This window comes from Magnolia sinica, chromosome 19 (genome assembly GCF_029962835.1).
Source record: "Magnolia sinica isolate HGM2019 chromosome 19, MsV1, whole genome shotgun sequence".
In the NCBI taxonomy this organism is placed as follows: Eukaryota; Viridiplantae; Streptophyta; class Magnoliopsida; order Magnoliales; family Magnoliaceae; genus Magnolia; species Magnolia sinica.
In genome coordinates, this window is record NC_080591.1 from 42,331,514 (window position 1) to 42,354,486 (window position 22,973).

A 22,973-nucleotide genomic window follows, 5' to 3' on the forward strand; every position below is an offset into this window, starting at 1 on the left:
CGTCATCGATCCAGATCGACGGTGAGACCCTCCTTTTTTTTTTTCGGGGGGGGGGGGGGGGGGGGGAGGCCCTCCTTGGACGTCGCCAATGAGGAAGTTGCACGCCAGCTTCAAACAGTACGTGCGCGAGATGTCCCCATCAATTCTCCCCGGCTGCGAAGGTTTCGCCATTGGCGAAACAAAACTCCTGAACCGCTGTAAGATGTAAGAATCAAGTCTTTGAAGCTCCTCCTCAGCGAGCCATGTACTGTCTGAAGCTGGGCGTGACTTCCACTGGACCAAGAACTTTTGAAACCCGTCGTCCGACGTAGATATTATTTGATGGTCCAAAATATCCTCCATCTCCTCTCTGGGTGTGGGAAGGGTAGGTATGGGAGGTAGAGGCTGGGAAGATGGGTCGGGAGGGGGCCATAGATTAAGGGAAAAGTTTAGGGAATCAGGATGGTTAGGTGACAGGCCGGACAATGTATCAGTGGTCCCCTGAGACGCAACTAGATCCTTCACATTGAATGTGGGATTAATTCCCATGGAAGGTGGAAGATCTACCTCATATGCATTGAGACCATTTCGTTTTATAATTTTGAATGGTCCAGCGCTATGCGCGTGTAAGGGTATCGCTCTGGCCTGATGCGGACCATCACATGGTCCCTTACATTGAATTCCTTGAAAAGTTTATGTTGGTCTGCAGAAAGTGAGTAGTGTTCATTACTAGTCATGATCTTTTGCCTGATTTCTTGATGCCATGAATGAATGTGATGTGCAAAAGACTCTGCAGACTCTGATGACCTATGGGACAGTGACATAGGGACAAGATCGACAGGTTTCCTAGGTTTATCTTCCTAACCACCTGCCTGAGATTGAGCATCTTTACCAATGGTGGGGTTTGCCCTGGCGAAGGTCTTTAGTTGGGTAATGCGCACATCAAGCTGCTTAAAGCGTTGGTCCATACGTTGTTCCAAGCGCTTACGCAACGACTCAACCTGCTGGATCAACTTGTTCACTGATTCTTGCAATTGCTCCATGTTTAGTGTAGGGTGCAAACCAAATCCACGACCCATACGTGTGGGCATACAACTGCTAACTCAACCTAAGGACCTTCTACTACGACTATATGCGACAAAATGGGACTAAATGATCTATGAGACTCTATATGAGGAAAAACGCTACCAAAATTCAGCAATATAGTTGTCAAAATATAAGAAGGTCCAGAAACGGATACAGTCACCCCTTCCCACTTCGAAGCCTGTGCCCTTCACCACCACGTCTTTCATGCGACAAATTCCTTTCCAAATTGAAGAGGCCCTATGCAAAGAAGAGTCGCTCGTCCACCATCCTCCAGAAGATGTCCTGTATTTACCCTTGATAATTTTATTCCATAGGCAATCCCTCTCATTGCCAAGCCTCCAGATCTACTCACCTAATAAAGCTTGATTCATCAGTTTTAAATCTTTTATACCAGCCCCACCATCCTCTATCTGTGTGCATACCTGCTTCCATTTCATCAGAGGGAATTTCTCCTTTTCTTCCCTACCCTGCCATAGGAACTTGCGTCTAAGATCGTCAATGGATTTGAGAATAGTAGCCAGGCATTGAAAAACCGACATAAAATACGTGGGTAGGTGACTTACCGCTAAAGACAGATTCCCCTCTATCTTTCGGATCGCAGCAAAGAAAAATAGTTTCATATCTGACAATTACTCTATGGAAGCGAACGTCATGGTCTGGAATATTCAAAGTAGAAGAAACCTTGAGGACTAGGAAATTAAGGATCTTGCGGCTCTTATGGAACACATTCAGCACATTCACCGAAACCAGTCTCGGGAAGATAACATTGTCTAGAAAGCAGATAAATCATCTCACTTTTCCGTGAGATCTCTCTTCAACATTCTCTCCACCACTAAGGCTGTTTCCACCTCTCAGTGTCCTTATTCCTTTTGGAAATATGACGTTTCTCCTAAGGTCCAGGTGTTTGGGTGGCTGGCTGGAAACGATAGGATCCTCACAGTAGATAATCTCTAGAAAAGGGGAATGATCCTCCCCAATATCTGCGTTTGTCGCTTTGCTGTAGAAGGAACAGTGAATCATCTCCTCATCCATTGTCCGTACATCTATTCCATCTGGGCAGACATTCTCCTATGCTTCAAGATATTCTGGTGCTTTCCTAAAGACGTGGACATTCTCCTCAAGGCATGGCATGGAGTAGCAATAGGAAAACAATCCACCCGGATTTGGCGTATGGCAATTATGGCTACTTGGTGGGCCGTCTGGGTTGAGAGGAATAATAGGTGTTTTCAGAACAAAGCTCGTCCTGCCCACTTTGTGTCTTCCCTGGTTAAGTGCTTGATAGCGGAGTGGGCTTCCCATATAGATGGGATTAATGTAGATTTTCTTTCCTTTTTGTTTTAATGGTTTTTGCCTTCTCAACAGATCCCTTTTTCCCTTTGTTCCTTTTTCCTCTTTAATGCAAGTTATCTTTCAAAAATACACACACACACATACACACACACACACACACATATAAGAAACGACCTAGTTTCTAAAAATGAAAAAGGAAAGTTTCTAAAAACAAATTAGGAAAGTTTCTCAAAAAAACAAATTAGGACAGTTTCTAAAAAAAAGCAACCTAGTTACTAAAAACGAAAAAGGAAAGTTTCTAAAAACAAATTAAGAAAGTTTCTAAAAAATTAGTTTCTAAAAGCAGAAAAGGAAATTTTCTAAACCTAGAAATAGAAAGCTAAGTTAATTTCTAAAATAATTCAAATAAGGGTATAACAGAAAACTTCAGCAACTTTTGTTAGGGTTTTTGGACCTCTAAATAGCCATATATGATGAGAATTGATGCGTAATGGGCATAAACAACTAAACCCTAAACATGTGATGCATTCCCCTATAAGAACCCTATGCTCTGATACCAAATTTGATGCAGGAAATGAAATTCAAATATGATGTGCAAGATTTTCAGGCTTTAGATCACACTAGTTCAAAGAATCACATAAAATTCCATATCTCACATAACGTCAAGCACTTAATGAGGGGAATCTATGTGGGTCTAGGCCTACACATGCTAGGGCTGGATCAAGTAAAATTATAGACCAAACAATGCTTAAAGGAGAGTAAATTCATCCACACATGCACAGACATATTTCCCCAATCCAAGAGATTCATAGGTTCAATTCGGGGAACCTTAGGGTTGAAGAAAAGGGTATAAAAATTGGGATTTAAGACAATCTATGGTTAGGAAAATCAGGTGAGAGAGGAGTGAAAAAGAGGAGAGAGAGAACTTGTAGCCAGCTCGTGTGTGTGGACTGCAAGTTGGGTCTGATGCACGTGCGTTGATGGCTGGCCGCACATCTGTGGGGTCCACGAACTAAAAAAATGCTTTCTTGGGTTTGGTCGGTCAGCGCTGGGCCACACACCCTCCAAGTTTCAGCCCGATCCGAGGTTCAGTCCGCGCGTGGTGCTCCGCTGAAGTTTCAGCCCTCCTGCAGGGCCATATTCTGGAATCCTGTTGAAGAGAGGAAAATTGATGCAATAAATGATAAATTTGTAGTGCAGATGATTGTGGGAGATGAGAAGGGTGGATGGTAGAAGATGAGAGCGAATCGGGATAGATGTGGCTTCACACCAGAGTAGTTAGCCCTTCAAAGAAGGGAGAGTTTCGCACCCAATTAGGTTTTCATAACTCGGAAAGGAGCAGGAAAACGCGACAATTTTATTAATCTTTATTGAGAAAAAACCTACAAGGGGTGCTAATTTATAAGAAAACCCCATACCCCTAAAACTCGCGCCATGTGCGCAATCTATTACTTGGCGATGAAGTAAACACAAATAATAACTAATCAAAGTAATCTAAACCGTCCATGATATTCTAAATAACATTAATAAGCAAAACCTAAAATATGAGACTAATCAGACTAGTGGGCCACGATCATGAGAACCCATGATGGGCTTCATTTGACTATCGAACCCGCTCCAACGAACCAAAACTCAGTCTTCTAACTAGGAGGCCCTCCTTGGACATCCTCATCGATCTAGATCGACGGTGGGGCCCTCTGCCTCCTTGCGTATGTGCGTTGGGGGGGTTGCATGTGCGCGAGATGTCCCCATCAGATTATATAGTTGCAATCTTACCTTTGGTCAGGTGGGCCAATGTTTCAGTCATCCACACGATCCATCTTTTGGTTGTTGTAATAGTTGATGGATGATACCCCCTTATGTTGGAAGATTCCAGCCACAAATATAGCCACAAACACAGGGCACATTGTTGGCTATGTTTCTCCTCTCAATGGTCTATTTGCATGTCATAAATTGAAAGATTAGGACTGTCAAGTAAAAGATTTATTTGGTGTAGCTCTATCCACAATGGGTACCAATATATCAATTGTTTAGATCACTAAACCATAAGTTCCACACATCCAAATAGAAACCCGAGTACAATGTGCTTCTTCCTCTTCTTCTTTTGTTGTTTTTGCTTAAAGTTCAGTATGCAACAAAAAATGTTCTTCATCTTACCCAATGAAGAAGGAAAGTGACCACCTTTTTTACCCTTACTATTACATGAAGAGATACCTTGGCAGAGAGTGATGGATGATACACGGCCGCTTAGAGATTAATTATAAATTGTATATGTGCCATACAAGTAGTGTTCGAATTTCAGTTAAGGTAGTTTCTATTGTATTTCACAGTCTTCCTCGAGTATTCTCGTTTGCGGTGGCGAAACCATTCCCACTGCAGGCGTGATGTCTCCGGTTTAGACACCCAGTGCCAACCTTCCTAAACCGCTCTTTGTTTAGGTGAAGGCGAGTAGCTTAGCACAATTGCCAAAGACTTGAAGTATATTTAACAATGAAATAAAAAATATTTCAATAATATCGCCAACATATTGATATCATCAAAATTTTGTTTATTAGAAGATTTTTTATTTCAATTTTTTTTTTCATGGGCACGCGTTCGTATGTACTGTTCAATTTATCATAGATAATATTAATAATATCTCGATATTATTGATATTGCAACATGCGCAATATTGAGATTGCAATCTTTCGTTTCCTTTCCAATTGTTGACGATTTCTTGGTGAAATATCATGTGTTGTTGATATTTTGCAATATCGATGGATGTTTGAATGGAAGGTTGGATGGTTAAATAGGTCAAGATGGGATGGTTGGACTGGTTTCTTACAACAACACATGCTTTTAGGACCCTTTTTACAATTATTTATTTATTTTTTTCTACATATGTAAGTATGTACATTTTAACATCTCCTGAAGTTTCGCTGAAAATTCCACCGTTTTTCCCGTGTTTCCCCATTGGCCATATTGATTCTACCGTTACCCTCCCTGGCTACATTGGAGCTCGACCTAAGAACCAAAGGGTTATGCCCCCACTTATAGTAGGAGACAATATGTGGCTTTGAGACAGTGGTGTCAACTTCTACATGTCTAGTAGGAGACAAGATCTAGTTTTCAGATGGAGGCATCAACTTCTACAAGCCCAGGCTTCTAGCCTCTTCATCTTCAATCGTGTTGCATCTCCACCTAATATTTGTCTAGATTGAATCACCACCACCATCATAACCTCACTAGAGGGGAACTTTGATATGACCACTGTTGGCAAAACTCCGTATTAAGAAGAATAAAAAAAAGCTCCTCGTATAATTGGTCGTCAAGCATTTTAAACCTTGTATATTTCAAAGATAGGAAAAAAAAAAAAGGTCCTTTTGGAGGAAATTGCAAAAATAGAGATTAGTCATTGCCACCCATTTATACAATTGAGTAGAAAGTGGAAATTTTAGTAGAGACGGATTGATTTATGATGACTACTTGAAGGAAAGATTCAAGAGAGACAATGAACATCATTTAACTATCTACTTACATTATTATTCATGCATATAGAGATTTTTTATTTTTATTTTTAAATAACCTTATTTATATATAATAAATACACAAAATATGCTCATATATATATATATATATATATATATATATATATATATATATATATATATATATATAGCGGAACGCTCACCTGCGACCCCGTTTGTACGGACTACATACAAACTTTTTTTTAGAACTCATCATATATGATGAGTCTCGAAAATCCGAACGGTCCACATGAAGCAGAACCTCATGAAACCCCCTGGTACCAATTTTTACTTTGAACCAAAACTTCGGTGGGCCATGAAAAATGCAAACAATTTCTTCCCTTGATTTGAATTTCTCTTTGCTATGGCCCACTAGAATCTTAGATCAGGGTGAAAATTCACCCCCAGAGGTTTCATGGGATTCCACATCTTATGGACCGTTCGGATTCGACACCCATGACATGTGTGCAAAGGTGCGCACGTGCGTAGGTGAGCATGCCTCTCTCTCTCTCTCTCTCTCTCTCTCTCTCTCTCTCTCTCTATATATATATATATATATATATATATATATATATATTCACTTCGTTTTTTTGGTGTCCAAACTGCATTAGGCTTTTGAACTTAACAATTTTCAAAACTTTTTGCATTTTTGTATTTTTTACTATGATTTTTTATTATTTACTTTTATGATCGAGACTGAAATGAACACAAACACTTCCTGTATATATGTGTATATATATTTTGCCGTACGAAGTTTTGCTAACTATGGATATGACTAAACAATCCATGTCTCTTTCCATTCCGCACCCTGCAGAGCTCTTTTCCTTGCCTGATTATGTCCGGAGTCCATAGTTAGATCCCCCATCATCTGGACTTCATAACTTATTGAACCCTCTCCAATCACCAAGCCAATTTACCACTATCCGACAAAAGCCATGCTGCTCAGTACTGCAGACAGATTTGAAGCTTCTACTGCATCAAACCAATGAAACAACACAATGGTGTGACTCTCTGCAGACAAGAAAGGCGAGGACATACCTGAAGAATCCACTCTCTCTCTCTACCTAAAATTGGACTGAAAGGTTCTCTTTGAAGCCTAGAGGAATTGATATGGAAAACTTGCACATGGCAGAACTAATATATTGTTGGCATGAGCAATCACATTAGCACTGACCGCACGCGGCATGCTTTCCTCACAAACCCTACTTTGATTTTTGTTTTTGTACTAGATGTCTTGTTGACTGAGAGATCATCCACATTAAGACACGTGTCTCTAGGCCTCTTTCGGTAGTCATGCGGGACATTCTGCCTCTGGCATCTTCTTCCTTCGCAGTTGTAAACCCTCTCAAATAAGCTGAAGAACCCCAGCAACATCTACAACAGTGTTGTTCCCATTTTTATCTGTTGCTGCTCTCAACTGACTCCTCTGTCTGAATACTCTTCATCGACGCAGTAATATGTTTGCCACCTAACTTCTCATGCACATATCTGATTGTTTTAAACTCCCACTACTGCCCAAAACACCCACCCATGATACGGGAGATTCCGTCCCATGTCCCTGAGAAGTTGTCCCAAAACAGAGTCGGCAAAAATAATTTGGTTCATAGACAACGGTTAACGTCAATATTTCACCAATGCATGAACAGACTGCCGAGACCGAGAACTATACGATCCAATGCTCTTTTATCATTATTTTGTCACTGTTCCACGTGATAGTATAATGGCCCCAGCTAAGCCCAGAGTCTGAAGGAAAACAAAGCCCTTGTTTCTACATGCCTGCAACTCATCAATAATGGAATTAGTCATGTTATAAAGTTTCTATTCCTGCAACATAACAACTTGACTTCCCTCCGTCTTAATAAATAGTTCACTGTGAGACGATAATCCTGAACTTCCCAACCCTCTTAACATTCCAGAAAACTATCTTCATTAGGCTTTATCCCCTGCTCCTTCTCCATACCTTTTTCTTAATTTTGACCCAACCAAATTAGTCGCCTTGCCGCAAATTTGCCAGCTTCCTACCTTTTCTTTCGTTGCTGGAATTGCTACTCACCCTTTCTCGGAGCTTGGCCTCTTTCATCTAGTTCACAGAATAGCTTGTCCAAGTCCCAACTCTCACCATCATACAATAATCCGAGTGTTCTGCCAAACTTGTTACTTGATCATCACTTTTTCATTCATAACCACTCCACAGCCTTTCTTGTCCTTGGCACTGTTCAGAATGGGTGGATGTTCTTCTGTGATGAATTTGACTATGTCATCGTTCTTGCCTCTGCTTGATGATTGTAATGAGTCAACCATCAAAATCTCACTAAAAACACCTTTCACCACCCCGCATTCCCCTGTAGGCTGTAGCACCTTCAGGTCTCCTGGCTATAGGTTCGGTACCCAGTGCCACACTAAATTCCTTGCTATCCGTCATTACCGACCGCACTCCACTTAATAATGTCTCTAGAGAATTTGGCTCCTCATTCATTACTCCTACCAGAAAAAAAAGACAGACATCTGCTACCACACTTTTAGAGGCTTACAAGGCTTTGCAGACCCAAAGGCACGTGAGCCACCCATCTCTGTGTGGTTGGCAGGGATATTTTCATATGATGAAGGGGAGGTAATGTCAATCCTTTGACTCATCTTTCAATATTTTTGAAAGCTGGCGATATATTCTTTCTTATTACAAATAAAATAATTGGGCAATATATCTGCATTTGAAAATTTTCTGAAGTACACTTAGTCATAGCAATATGGCTCCTCATTACTCCTACTAGAAAAAAAGACACCTGCTACCAAACTTTTAGAGGCTTATTACAAGGCTTTGCAGACCCAAAGGAAAGTGAGCCACCCATCTCCATGGTTGGCAGGGATATTTTCATATGATCGAGGGGGGGTAATGTCAATCCTCTGACTCATCTGTCAATATTTTTGAAAGCTGGCGATATATTCTTTCTTATTACAAATAAAATAATCAGGCAATATGTTTGCATTTGAAAAATTTCTGAAGTACTCCTAGTCATAGCTAATGTTTTAAATATCGACGATATTAACCGATATATCCCACAATATATCTTGTATCCCACCTGTGCGATACGAAACACACAAGTAGTGAGATATATCCCCCATGTTCGATCCGGTGAGCATTTTTTTTTTTTTTTTCGATCCTTTTTTCTATAAATCATGTTAAATTAGTGTCAAATTGTTACAAAGCCATGATTTTTCATGTTTTGTATGAAAAATCATGGATTGGGAGCTTCAATTTGGAGATTTGGAGGAGAAGGACCGAGTTGTAGAAAATTGAAAGACGATCAAAATCAAACATGTATGTAACCTAATCTAATGATTCTTCTTTTGTTTTGAATGTATTGCTTATGAATAGACTTGTAATTTATTTGCATCAATTCAGTTAGAAAACACATAGATTAGGACCCCATACAAAGAAAACTTATCATATGCACTTGTTTTTTGTAATGTTTTGATTTGTAAGTATGTATTGATGTCTTTTTTAACAATCACTGAAATTTCATTGAAAAAATCGACCAATTTCCAATGTTTCCCTATGTTTCCAACAACAACATTACACGATACAACCGATATATCCCATGCGATAACCGATATGTATCCGTATCCCAAGGGTGCGATACGTAACCCGATACCGATATTTCGAACACTGGTCATAGCAATAGGGTGATGACGCACGTCTATGCTTTTAATGTCAACAGCCAAGGCATGCCACATCCTCCACAGGCTGCCATCCAAGCACACACGTCTTCTCAACTTGTATTTGAGGGTTAGCAGCGTGACCTTAGATGGCACGTGGCCTCTATCCACACAGCAGGAGCACACATGGCATCACTCTAACCCTTCCATGTCAGCCTTAGCCTTCCTCATATCCTCGTCCCACTTATCATGTTCCTACTTATGGCTTCCTATTGGCCCTGCGGTTTTGATGGATCATGGAAAAGGCTACAAGAAATGCAATTGGCCTTGAAATGCTAGTGTTTACCTTCTTCCCTCATCTTCACTGCATGTGCCCTCCCTTCAACCATTAGTGGAATTACCAGCATAGTTAAACACACCATCAAATATAATTTACTCTCCCAAGTTCAAGATCTTCAGTGAGCCCAGGATCAACCTCTACAACTTTACTAATCAAGGTATTCAAGAATGGTAACAGTGGCCGTAGCGCTAGCCTTATGGCCATTATGATATGGGCTGTAACGGCCTTTACAGCTCCGATGATGGTCTTTACGGCCATGTAATGGACATTTTTCATTTTCCTAAAGGAAGAAAATGTATTTGCCCGTCACAGCCATCACGGCACTGTTACGGGCCATTTTTTTGTCAGAATGGGCATTACAGCCTCGTTTCTCGTAGTGGCTTCCACTGTTACCGCCATGTAGAAGCTGTTACTGCCATTACATAACTGTTTTTAATACTATGGTGCTGATGCAAGATTCTGAAACTGCAAATGTCTACACATCCCAAGCGTGCAGTAGCACACGCCCATATGGAACCATGCTGGTTGTTGTGACAATCCTTCCATCTTGCTCCAACAGGCTAAAATCTTCACCTGCCTATCTGGAGATACCCATCCTTTGCTAGGGATATGATCGGCTTTGCTCTCTGACATCAGTAAAAAGATGACCAAGCACAAATCTATCTTCTTGACATCCACTGGGATCTGTGTTGTCCATCAATCCGGCCCCTCTTCTTCAGATCCTAACATGGTTGATCGTGTTTGGATTTCACAATAGAATTTATTGGAAGAGTTTCTTTTGACTCAGGAAATGCATCGAGTCATGCAAAAACTCAGGAAAACTCAGACAAGTCCCTTTTTTCCACAGGGTGTATTCTGACTTCTCAACTCAGTTCTGTTGAAAAGTGGGTGGATTTGGGTGAATCAAGAGTCAAACTTGGAGAGTTTCAAACCTTTGTCTGGGTCACCGGATCATGTGGCTAGATGTTTGGAATGCTATGGAGCAGAAAGATGTATGTTTGCAGTTCATCTGGATAGTACAAATCCTTACCAAATCATGTATCCGTGTTGATCTACTTTTTGGTTTTGTTTGTTTGTTTGCTTCTTCTTCTTCTTTTTCTTTTTCTCTTTCTTTCTTTCTTTTATTTATTTATTTATTTATTTTTTCAAAGGATTCTGAGATGGTTGAATCAGCAGATGTCGGTTTCTTCATGAAATTCTGAGAAGAAGAGTAAAAGCATCCTATATTTTAAGTTAAGAGCATTGAACATTGAAACCCTGTTTTGATATGTTTCATTAAATCTTCTCCAGAACGTGACGAATGATGTGATGAAACAAGCCCCTCCAGCAGAGAAGTTACACAGCACCCCCAAGGCTCCTGCTGTTGTTTATGGCTCTGCTTCCTCTGATCGTCCATATGCCTGCCCATATGAAGGTTGTGGGAAATCCTACATTCATGAGTATAAGCTGAATCTCCATTTGAGAAGAGAGCATCCTGGTCACAACGCAGAAGAAAATGGCAAGCAAGCTCCCGAGATTGATAATAACGATATGGATGAAGGCAGTGACCAAGATGCTTACACGGGTAAAGGCAGCAATGGAAAGAACTTGAAGCGAAGCAAACCAAAGCTGATTTCAAAGGTGGTTCCACCTTCTAAGATGGCGAAAGGGTCGAGTTTGCCCGTTGTGACTGCAAATGTCACAATGCAGAAACAATGGCCTGCCAAAGATATGTGTGAGGAAGATAGTGAAGAAACAGAAGAAGACTGTGAAAATGTCAAAGAAGATGGATGGAGGTATGCAGAGAACAATGAAGACGATGAAGAAACGGAGTATGAGGACTAAGGTGGTTTCTTTCAGGCTCCATGTAAGCAAGCATGATAAATATAAGATGGATGATCTGTATCTAATTGGCTGTACCTAATTGGTTGTACCTCCCTTAACCCTCAATGAGTTGAGAGCGAATAATAATGCAGCAGCTTACCCAATTTAAAAAATGGCAGTTGGATTTTTTCTCTTGAGTTTTTGACATTTACCACCCTTCCCTTTTGCTATATGTCAACTCCCTCCCTCTCTTTTCAGAATTGCCAAAAAACACTTTCCTCTTCTTTTTTTTTTCCCCCTATATGGTCATAAAACACCATGTGCATACTTTTTCATCAAACTTGACCATTAGCCATATGAAACAACCCGTTTTGCCCTAGACTTTTAGAGAGGAGAGAATTTCTCATTGTACTCTTATGTAAATACCCAAAGGCTATCCATGACATTTGGATAGTTTTGATCCACCATCCAATGGTTTAGTTCAGGCACCATTTGGATTTCATCTAAAATGAATGCTTCTCTCTTCTCTGTAAAGTTAAGTACAAAAGCATCATTTCATATGGCCAATGGTTAAATTTAATGGCTAATTGTCCTCATTAATGGCCAACTTATCTTGGATGTGGAAGTTATTATTAGGGCTGAAAGTCGGTCGGGTTCAACCCGACTAACCCGTGACCGACCCGACATTGGGTTGGGCTTGGGTAGGATGTATCGGGTTCATTCTTGGGCTTGGGCTATACAAACACCAACCCGATAAAACTTGGGTCGGGCTCGGGTTGCTCAACCCAACCTGAACCCGATCAATATATAAGTTATAAATTATAATTGAGAGTGGATCGCCTCTGTTGAATTGAAGGCACATTAAATTCCAGTGTCGTAGGGTCTCATTGGTCCACATTATTTTCGATGATTCAAGCTAACAAGATACGCCAGATTTCTCTCCCAAATAGATTGCGTGCTACACAACACGAGTTTTAGAGTAGTTTTTCCTAATAAGATTTGTATTGAAATATAATACACTAATGTAATAATAAAAATATTAGCATGTAATCCACCCAACCAACCCGACTAACCCGACCGAGCCCGCTTGGGTTGGGCTTGGGTTGAGAATTCGTTGGGTTGGGTTGGGTTAGGGTTAAGGTATAAGAACCTTGGGTTGGGGTAGGGTTAATCACCAACTTGTCCCAACCCGCCTGACATTCAGCCCTAACTATTATATGGGAGGGTGACATATGTCGAAGACCCTTTTTCTTTTCATTCATTTTTATTTCCTTCTTCTGTGGTGTCTTGACTTTCACAAGTCCATGTGTGCTCGGTTCTAATGGTCAGTTCTCTTTTCTACAGTTTCTCCATTTCTCAAGTAATCTGATTCATTTATTTATTTATTTTTAATCTGAATGGACTGTGTATTGAAAGGGGTCGTATACAAAGCTGGATCTGGTTCTATCTAGGTACTTTTTTCTTTTGGCTTGTACAAGTGTCAACAACTATGGATGCCCTGCACCGTTAAGTCTCCGGCATTGGAAGGCCCCTGGCTGTCACTCTTTGGTTCTTTTTTTTATAGTTGAATATGGACCATTGCCGTATTGCATTTTCCTAACCCTCTGCTTGCTGGTTACCTGTTGAAAGAGTTGGGGTTTCCTCATACGCATGACCTTTGGTGTATGGGGCATACAAAATGGGGTTCCAAAATATCCTTGGTGTGGACCACTGGATCCTAAGGCCCGCTTTGCAAACTGAAATCCCAAGCACACTATATAGATACTGTCAGGTTGCACAGGCTGTAGTAAGGGGTGCTCTGTGGGATTTTTTGGATTGAGTTTTGGTCACCGCTGCTCTGCTGGGGGGATGGATGCCAACGATTCCTCTACAGAAAATTTTGCTCATTGCAGTAGACAAAGAAGAGGTTTGCTAATTTTGGAATGGCTGTGCATCTTCCAAAATGTTAATTAGCAAGTAGGTGAGCTCACTTGTAGATGCCCTGGTCTGATAATCAGGCAGCTTTACTCATCAGAGAGTGCTACCATATCAGCATCAGAATCAAGCCGGTATCCAGCACATCATCATACCAAACAAGTGGAGAGAATTACAAGGCTGTTTTAACAGGAACGCCTCTCATGCAATTTAGGTACACCTTTTGATTGGTGTCTTCTGAGTGGGAAATTAATTACACTAATAACGTTCCCCTTTATTGTAGTGATTAACAACATTTCATCTTTAGTGCCTCTTCCCTTTATTATGGTGATTATCATTTCGTTTTCAGTGCTCACGATCCACTATTCATAAAGCAATGCGATAATGGGAACCACACTATACTTGTGATTTATCTAGTATCACTTGGTGATATATCCAGAGCCATCACTCTCATCACCAATATCTATCACGTGGGTGGTGATTGTGATCTTTCACAAAAGACCAGGATATGTAATTGATGATAAAATATCTATAATTCTGTCTGATTAGATGTTTTATGAAGACATTATTACCGGTTTGTATTAATTTCATTAGGGGAATTCACGTTTCTCTCTCTCTTAAGGTCTATGAATGAAATTTAGTGTCATAATTTCTAACATGGGATACCATATAGAGTGGAGAAAGTCAATCACATAACATTCCATTATGAATCACACATGACAATAATAAAGTGTAGAGAATTGTTATCGAGGATGATTAATAATAACCAATCATATACACAACTTAAACTACTATTTCTCATTTGAACGTAATAATCATTTTTAATAAAAAAAATAATAATAATTATAGATCAACTTGGGTTATCTACCTTAAACTAAATCATCCACTAATGCTACTCTACTACTATGCTCTATGCTCATCCCCTGCTTCACATTCTATCCTATACCTTTTGATCTTTTGCACAATCACAATTTCAGCAATATGCCAGTATGTTAGATAATGTAGAAAAGGTTTACACGTTTGGGAATCATAGAAAGTGAGACGAGAGCGGTACTTGCATTTGCTTCCCAAGTGAGTTGCTTCTCGTAGGTTGCCACACTTAATATTAAAGTTATCTTGCTTCCCACAATGTTAGCACGCCTTCTTTCTGCCATTTACCTTTGGCATTTTTTATTTTTATTTTTATTTTTTTTTTTTTTTTTTTTTTTTTTTTTTTTTTTTTTTTTTTTATAAATATGCTGGCATGGTTATCCATACCCTTAGGGTGACTGTTCCTCTCACCATAGTTGTTGTCCCTGTTGCACTTTTGAGAATTGGGTTTGCTGCCAAAGGAGTCAGTTAACTATGCAACATGTCAAACCCTTTGACGTGTCATATTGTTGGCATCATAGAGAATCAACTGCATGTGCAAATTCTCTTCAACGAATTTAAGTACTAATGCATTTGGTTTTGAAATGTCAATGGGGGGATGCGAATGATAGTAGTAGACCTTATTGACGTTTGTGAGGATGTCATGGGCTTCCACCTGCCTATTTCTTCATCCTTATACCTTGTATTCCTCCTACTGTAATCACGAGTGTAGCTGTAAGAGTGTGTATGTTATTTATTCGAATTACTCTACTTTCCTTAACCAAAGCATGATGATGTATTTCACTTGTAAGCTATTTTCTTTTAAACCGCAATGTGTGAATTCACATGATAGGGTAAATAAAATAGTTGGTAAAATAGAGTCATGAGTATTTGCAAAAAGCATATTCAATACAATAATATTTTGCATAATACTATATTATATCAATTCCGTTAAACTCTTAATTATCTAGAAAGCACGCCAATATACATATAAATAGTTGAATCCTACTTGTAAGGTTGTGATATATATGTAAATAATTATATATCATGAGCTTCTTATATATTAAGAGTTTTATTAAATGTCCCCATTAGTTTTTCCTCAAGGAAGACTTTGGAGTGGGTTAGTGCTGTCTTTAAAGCCAATTTGTATATGACAATTACCGGAGCAGCTGGGGTAGGTCTTATACTCAGTTGGACAAGGGCCCATACCATATGATTAAGGCATTTTACTGATGTCAGACAGTGCCATGTACTTTCGGTACCAAAGTCCCTTTCGTAACTAGGCTAGAGAACCCTTTCGCCACTTGGACTCCGACTAACGTGACCCTAATTGCGATTGCTAGGATCTATATCAGTAAGATGGGGGCCCAAATCGAATGCTTGTGGCATTCACCACAGATTGTGTGGACAATGTGCAAGTCGATCGTGGTGCCCGATCTTTTTGAGGCTAGTGCCACTGGATTTGACAAATGTGCGGTATCATTAGGGATTATCTCATGATCGGGTTAGAGCTACCTCTCATGGTATCCATAAAAAATCATTTGGGCTGGTATCCAAAAAATCATATGGTAGGGCATACCGTTCACCATAAGGCTACAATGATCTTTATGACTTATATTACTAGTTAGCAAGAGCCTGTACCATGTGCCTAGGGCATTTACTACAGATCATTCAATGGCACGAATAAGCCGTTGTGCCCAATCCTTTCGTGGCTAGGGCCACTAGATCTGGTGACCGATAGATAGTGCTTATTGTTGGTTAGGCTAGAGCCATATACCGAGTGCCTAGGGCATTTGTCACTGGCCATGCAATGGTGTGGATTAGCAATGGTGTTAGTGCCATGCGCCGAAAATGGAGCTCAGGCCCCTGACGACTCCGCTCATAAGATTTTTTTTTTTTTTTTTTTTTAACGATTGGTTTGGTAGTATTTTCCTTAATCATGATATCCACCATTTCAAACAAGATGTGAGATTAACCTAAACTAAAATTTTATTTCACTATCTCACATTTTCAAATACAATGAATGCATAAGTTCTCGTTCACTGCAGATATCTAAAAGAATAAAATAACATTGCGCAGTGCCTACCTTGGCCTGAAAATAATGCAACAGAAGAATATATGAGCTTATGAAAGCTCAGTGAATACATCTCTTGTATGTGCGGTGTTTTTATACCATGTCATGACCTACATGGAAAATAGAGTGTGTAGGGTACCTATATGCAATACTACGTGAAGCAATATAACATTATGTTATAAATGCAATACACCGAAATGCAATGTAGTTATAAACGCTGCCATTTAGGCATATCCAGCGTATCTCTGTACAATTAGCATTGAGGAATAACCTAGGCCAATACCTAAAATCAACTTATGGTGTATAGCCTTGCATACCCAACCACAGTAGTGAGGGCTCAAATCAACCATGGCTCATAAGCCCATTCCACCTAGATTGGTGGTAGTAGACAAATCTACAAATCAACCATGCCAGGCAGTCGGACCTTGACACATTTTTTATATATAAATTAACCATGCCAGATTGGTCAGACCTGAACTCATTTCGCAAAGCAACTATGCAAGCCGGTCAAACTTCCTTATTCGACCTCGGCAATGGGTGTCATGCCTCAAACCTAGGGACCGGGCTCACTAAATTCTCGATCGTTGACCTTGGTGTTGACAGCCTCCGTAGCACCTTGATTTCCGCACGTAGTGCCCAAATACGAAGTCCTTAAAATGGGATGCCACAGAGGATTTTTAGGGTGTGTTTTTTTTTTTTTTTTTTAAGAAGCAAAACCACAAGTGCACCAAAATAATAACACTATCACATATCCACTAAACAATAATTCAAGTACAATGCTGATAAAGTAAATACATGATATTTCAAAGCATAAACAAGGAGGGTTCTCCAACATCGCCAACAAATACACTAATGTAACCTACACGTAAACAACATGCATAAGCTTCTACGAAGCTTTGTAGAGTACGTGTGTGTGTGTGTGTGTGTGTGCGCGCAATGCATCAATATCAATATTAATATCAAAGTAAGTAGCAATAATGGAGGGCCAATCATGCAAAAATGCCCATGCATGTAACTAGCCATACCAACACCCTGATCCATAACTCAAGTGGTAGATTGAGTGAAAGATGCCTCATTTCAACACTGAGGTCTTGGTATTGATTCCCTAGTGGGGGTGGCTAGTAGTGAAGTGTGAACTGACAGCGGGTGTACTAACAAGCTAACAAAAAAAGAAAAAACTAACCATACCAAAGCTATGCAATATATGCTATGAGATAATGTAAGAAAAGTTGTAAGGCCCATATCCTAGACCGTACCATTCCGTAGGCTTCCGTGGTCATCCCGGTCAAATTCCGGCGACCCGCGACGTGTAAATAGCATTTGCGTGGAAACCCTAAGTCGTATCTCGTATTTTAGAGTCAGCTCAACCCGAGACTTGTACTCTAGCGACCGCGCCGTTGCTGCGGTTCTGATACCGCGTCTCTTGGCCGAGGCGATACCCAAGCCAGGAGACATGGGCCCTCGTTCAGTTCGAGAAAACACCGCGCATTTTCTAAACCCAAGAGAACATGTCCCATCAATCCCATTAATCAAATACATGTCCCATCCCCAAAAGTAACCTCTAAAGTCAACTCTCTCTGTCTCTCTCCACCCATACTTGTCAAGTACACACCTATCACTCACCCATCCCTCTCTCTCTTACAACCTCTCTCTTTCATCTCTCTCTCATTTCCTCCCAAGCAAGAGAGCAACCGTCCATGGTTTTCCATGGAGAGGAAGAAGCTAGGTGTGGCCCATCTTCATACCCCCCTCATCTCCCATCTCCACCGTCCAACCTCCATCATCCTCCATCAATGTTGGAGCTTTGGAGCTAAGGGGTCCAAGGAGCCTAGAAGAAGTGAGAACGGTGGGTGATCTACTATTGATTTGATGATTTGAGGGCCCACTTGTGGTAGGACCCATCTTGATGTATGCATTGTAGTGAGGGGCCCATAGTGGCGGGGTCCCTCCATCTACGCCGTCTATCTCTCTCCCTCTCCCTCTCTCTCTTGATGTGTGGCCCACCATGATAAATGTATTTTATCCACGCCGCTGTCTATCCGGGGGCCCACCTTGCTGCCCGTTTTCGGGTGGGCCTGACTGTGATGTATTTGTTTCATCTACACCATCCAGATTATGCTGGATAGTGCTGGACCATTTGAACGGTGCTGTAGGGCCTTGATGTATGTATTCTAACCACACCGTCCATCCATTGCTGGACAGTGGGACCTAGCTGCATGTGTAGGGTCTCCACTGTCCAGACGTGGCATGTGGATCCTCCCATAATGTATTATTTTATATCCTAGCCGTCTAACAGGTCTAGACAATGGGTACCCACCATGATGTATGTGTTTTCTCCCACCCGTCCACCTATTTGGATGTGGGTCCACCCCCACACGTGTGGGCAGGTGGGACCCACCTTGATGTATTTATTCTATATCCACTCTATCCAGCCGTGGACCCCACTTGTTGCACGTGTGAGATCCACCGTGATCTATGTATTGCATCCACACTGTCCAATGTTTGGACAGGTGCTGATCATATGGACGGTGTTGTGGACCACCGTAATGTAAGTTTGATCCACACCGCCCACTGTGTGGGCCTAACCATGATGTACGTGTATTGTACACGCTGGCCAGCAGTTGGACAGGTGCTGACAGTGTAGGACAATGCTTGGACAACACTGATTTATATATCTAATGTTTGGACAATGCTTATTTACATGTCTAATGTTTGGACAGTGCTGATTTACATGTCCAATGTTTGGACAGTGCTGATTTACATGGACCATATTTGGACAGTGCTGATTTACATAGACAATGTTCGGATAGTACTGATTTACATGGACAATGTTTGGATAGTGTTGATTTATATAGACAATGTTTGGACAGAGTTGATCAGCATTAGTGAGCCATGTGCCCCATAGAATGATAGTGTACAGTGATACACATGTTACACCTACAACTATTGAAATGATTTTTGGTGTAATCCAAGCTTTCACTTGAGGCCCATTGGTACAGCCCATCCATGGGGCCCACCTTGATGTATTTGTGGCCCATTTGTTAAGGCTCACCTTAATGCAATTGCGGTCCATTTGATGAGGTCCGATGTGATGTAATGAGGCCCATTGTGAAGTATTTGGCCCATTGAGATTGTATGTGGCCATTGTGATGTATATTAAGCCCATGTTATACGACCCATTGTGATGTGTATTAGACCCATGTAATAAGACTCATTGTGACGTATTTGTGGCCTTTGATAAGGCTCGATGTGATGTATGAGAGGCCCATATGTGTTGCCCAATGTGATATATTTGTAACCCATTTGGTGAGGCCCACTATAATGTAATTGTGGCCCAGGTATGAGGCCCGACATGATGTATTTGAGGCCCATGAGTAAGGCCCATTGTGATGAGGCCCATTGCAACGTGTATGTGGCCTATGAGTGAGGCCCATAGTGATGTGTATTATGCCCTTAAGTGAGGCTCATGGTGATGTATATTAGGCCCTTGTGCGAGGCCATGAGCCCACTATACGTTTAGCTCTATGTGGGGCACTCCTTGGGAGCAATGCTGGTTAAATGTCCACATTGTGACCTTCCCTTAGGCCCTTTGTTAGGCCGATCATCGATACCGATTGTGAGTACGTGATAGTATAACATCATGATACATGCCCATACGCATCACCTACATGCTTGATATGAGATGTGGTTGACCATTGCATATACCATTAGGCAGGTTGTTATGAGACTCCCTGATAGGTGAAAATTTCTAAACCCTCTAGGTACCAGAGGACGCTCTAATGTTTAGACCGAGTGAATACAGGAGTGCTCGAGTGCCAAATGCCAGTAGGCCGCATCTCCCACTGTGTTGCGGTCAGTTGGAAAGGGGTGTGGCCTTACCCGCCCGAGGTAGGGGGCATAGATAGGCTGAGTTTGACCAGCTTGTAAATGAGTCCACTATTGACGTGCTGGGTAAATATTGGCTGACTACTGGCCAGACAGATAGTGAGGTCTCTTTCACTTACATGGTTGTGCGTCTAGTGGGCTGCGATCGTGTATAGAGTGTACTAGACCCAGGTGATGATCGTAGAGATGTATAGTAATGATATGTGAACTTATCGAGCAGGAGTTGTATACTCAGCATTTTACTCATTCATTTATTCATTATCCATTCGGGCTGGTGGTGCGCAACTAATTGTTGTGTACCTTCGCAATGGTCAGGATTTTAGTTAGGGCGCACGACTAACCTGAGATTAGGAGTCTACTACATTGAGTCTGACTATCCAAATTTAGGTAGGAGACTGGTTTGGATAGAAGTCCCTTGTGATGGACTCCATAGCCTACAATACTACGTACTATCATCCTGACTTAACACTTCAGCTTGGTCATTCCATTTGCACCGTATATTGCATTACATCCACGGCATATGACATTTTGGGTTACTATATTTCTGCGTTTATATGGCCTAGATATGGCTGACGGTATTCGTAAACTCATCAGGAATTATATATTGCATTGCATCCTTGACATCTGATATTTGACTCTTTATGTCTCCGCATTGCATAATCGATCTGCATTGCATACTCTAGTATTGTATAATTTATAGACTTGCTAGTATTTTTGAAATTATATGATTTATGGACTTGTATTGTATACTTGGCACTTATCTTGTGCACACACTTACACCACCCTATAAAATTTTTATAAGCTTTTGCACAATAGATGTGTGTATGTGGCATTAGGTCGCTCCAGCGTTGAGCTTGGAGCGTGCAGCGGACTCCTAGAGCTTTGATTTTGACATATGTATTTTTCTTTCAGTATTGTATTCAAATGTTTATATTAGTGGATATGTGATGATGATGTTGCCTTTGTGATTTGGGTAAACTTGTGGTTATGCTTCTTACGAGATAAATATACGTTGGAAAACCCTCCTTGTAGGATCCCAGGATCGAAATTTGGCGTATGGGCACTAGGAGCCAAGAATGGGATACTACAGAGGCTGTCGCACTGGATTCAACGATTGAAAATTTTATGAGCCCAGTTTCCGAGTTTGGGGCGTGACAAAAGCATACTACCAAAGATAGACATAAAATAAGGTAAAAGAGCACACGATGAATGATCGAGTCATAGTGCATAGTATTGTGTGCCAATAGGAGCCTCGCACCAAGGGCTATAACACATGTTAGTCTCATATCTAACATGTGAAGTAATTGCAAGATGATAGACTCTTGATTTCAAATAGTCTCATATTTATTAGGGACTGTTGCCCATGATTGTATATCATTTAGATTGTATTTACGCATTAAAAATTTTGAATACATGAATGTCATATGCAATGCAACATGCTAATCTTCATGTCTAACCACATCTCAATACGACTCCCATTTGCAATCACCGTGGTCTAGTACACTTTCGACACTGGCTGTCGCTCATCGTGCTCATGACTAAGTAAGTGTTATTCACCTTATCAATGGTAAGCCAAAACTCACCCGGCTCGCCGATAGTGAACCCGTTTCATGAGTTGGTCAGACTTAACCTAGTACAGTCCTCTACACCCGGGCGGATAAGGTCGCACCCCTTCTAACCGATTCTTACATAGTGAGAGACGCAACTTAGTGGTATTCATCCATTGTGTGCTCATAAATCCGCTCGGTTTAGACATTGGAGTATCTTGTGGCCATAGAGTTTAGTGACTTTCACTCAGGGACGCCTATGATGCCCTGTAACCTCAATAGATTTTCGGTGTCTATACCTATCAACCACGATATGGCTGTGATGGCCACAACCTTGATATCGCTAGGGTGTAGATGCAAATGCCTTGTACAAATGCGTGGATACATGAATCCATAATCTCAAACATGCAACCATGTTATAGAAGTTATGCATACATGTAGGATGACCTTATCTCATTCGGGTCTCTTAAAAATGCCCTAAGCTGAAGGGACATCAAATAATCATGTCATACATAAGAAAACCAAAAATCATGAATGAGTTATAATCCAAGTCATGCACCTATGATGCAGATGAGATATGATAACTTACAATCATAACCACCATGCATGAGGTGTGTAATGCCATATCAAGTATAAAGTTGCACCAAAGCAATATAAAATAGTGATACCTCGAATGTAAGAGCAATACTACATATAACATAAAGTAAGTGCCATATAAATATAAGAAAAGCGTCGTATCAACATAAAGGAGTGCTATAGCAAATAAGCATAAACGTAGCATTGTACCGACACTATGTAAAATATCGCACTACCTGATAAGGGAGATACATCATTCACAACAAAGTGGAATTCACTTGGATTTCAAGTCTAATGTTGCCCCACAAGACTAGACTTGAGTGAGCTTCCAAGCCTACCACTCAACAAGCATGCACTTAAAAGGACCTAATCATGCAAATACGACAACAAAACGGGGCAATAATCATAAGGTCCACAAGTGATCATGGTTGGCCTGATATGGCGATCAAAGTGTTCCCTACAAGTGTCCC

General features: G+C 40.9%; 1 protein-coding gene across 2 annotated transcripts in view; it reads left to right on the forward strand.

Annotated features, from left to right (window-relative positions):
- The window catches only part of LOC131235499 (zinc finger transcription factor YY1), a 71,383-nt gene extending 59,534 nt beyond the window's left edge, over positions 1–11,849 (forward strand). For both annotated transcript variants that reach the window (XM_058232684.1, XM_058232685.1), the window contains one exon: positions 11,146–11,849. In XM_058232684.1, coding sequence (XP_058088667.1) covers positions 11,146–11,679 — 534 coding nt within the window. In that variant the 3' untranslated portion in view covers positions 11,680–11,849. The remainder of the gene's footprint in view (positions 1–11,145) is intronic.
- Positions 11,850–22,973: the final 11,124 nt, after the last annotated feature.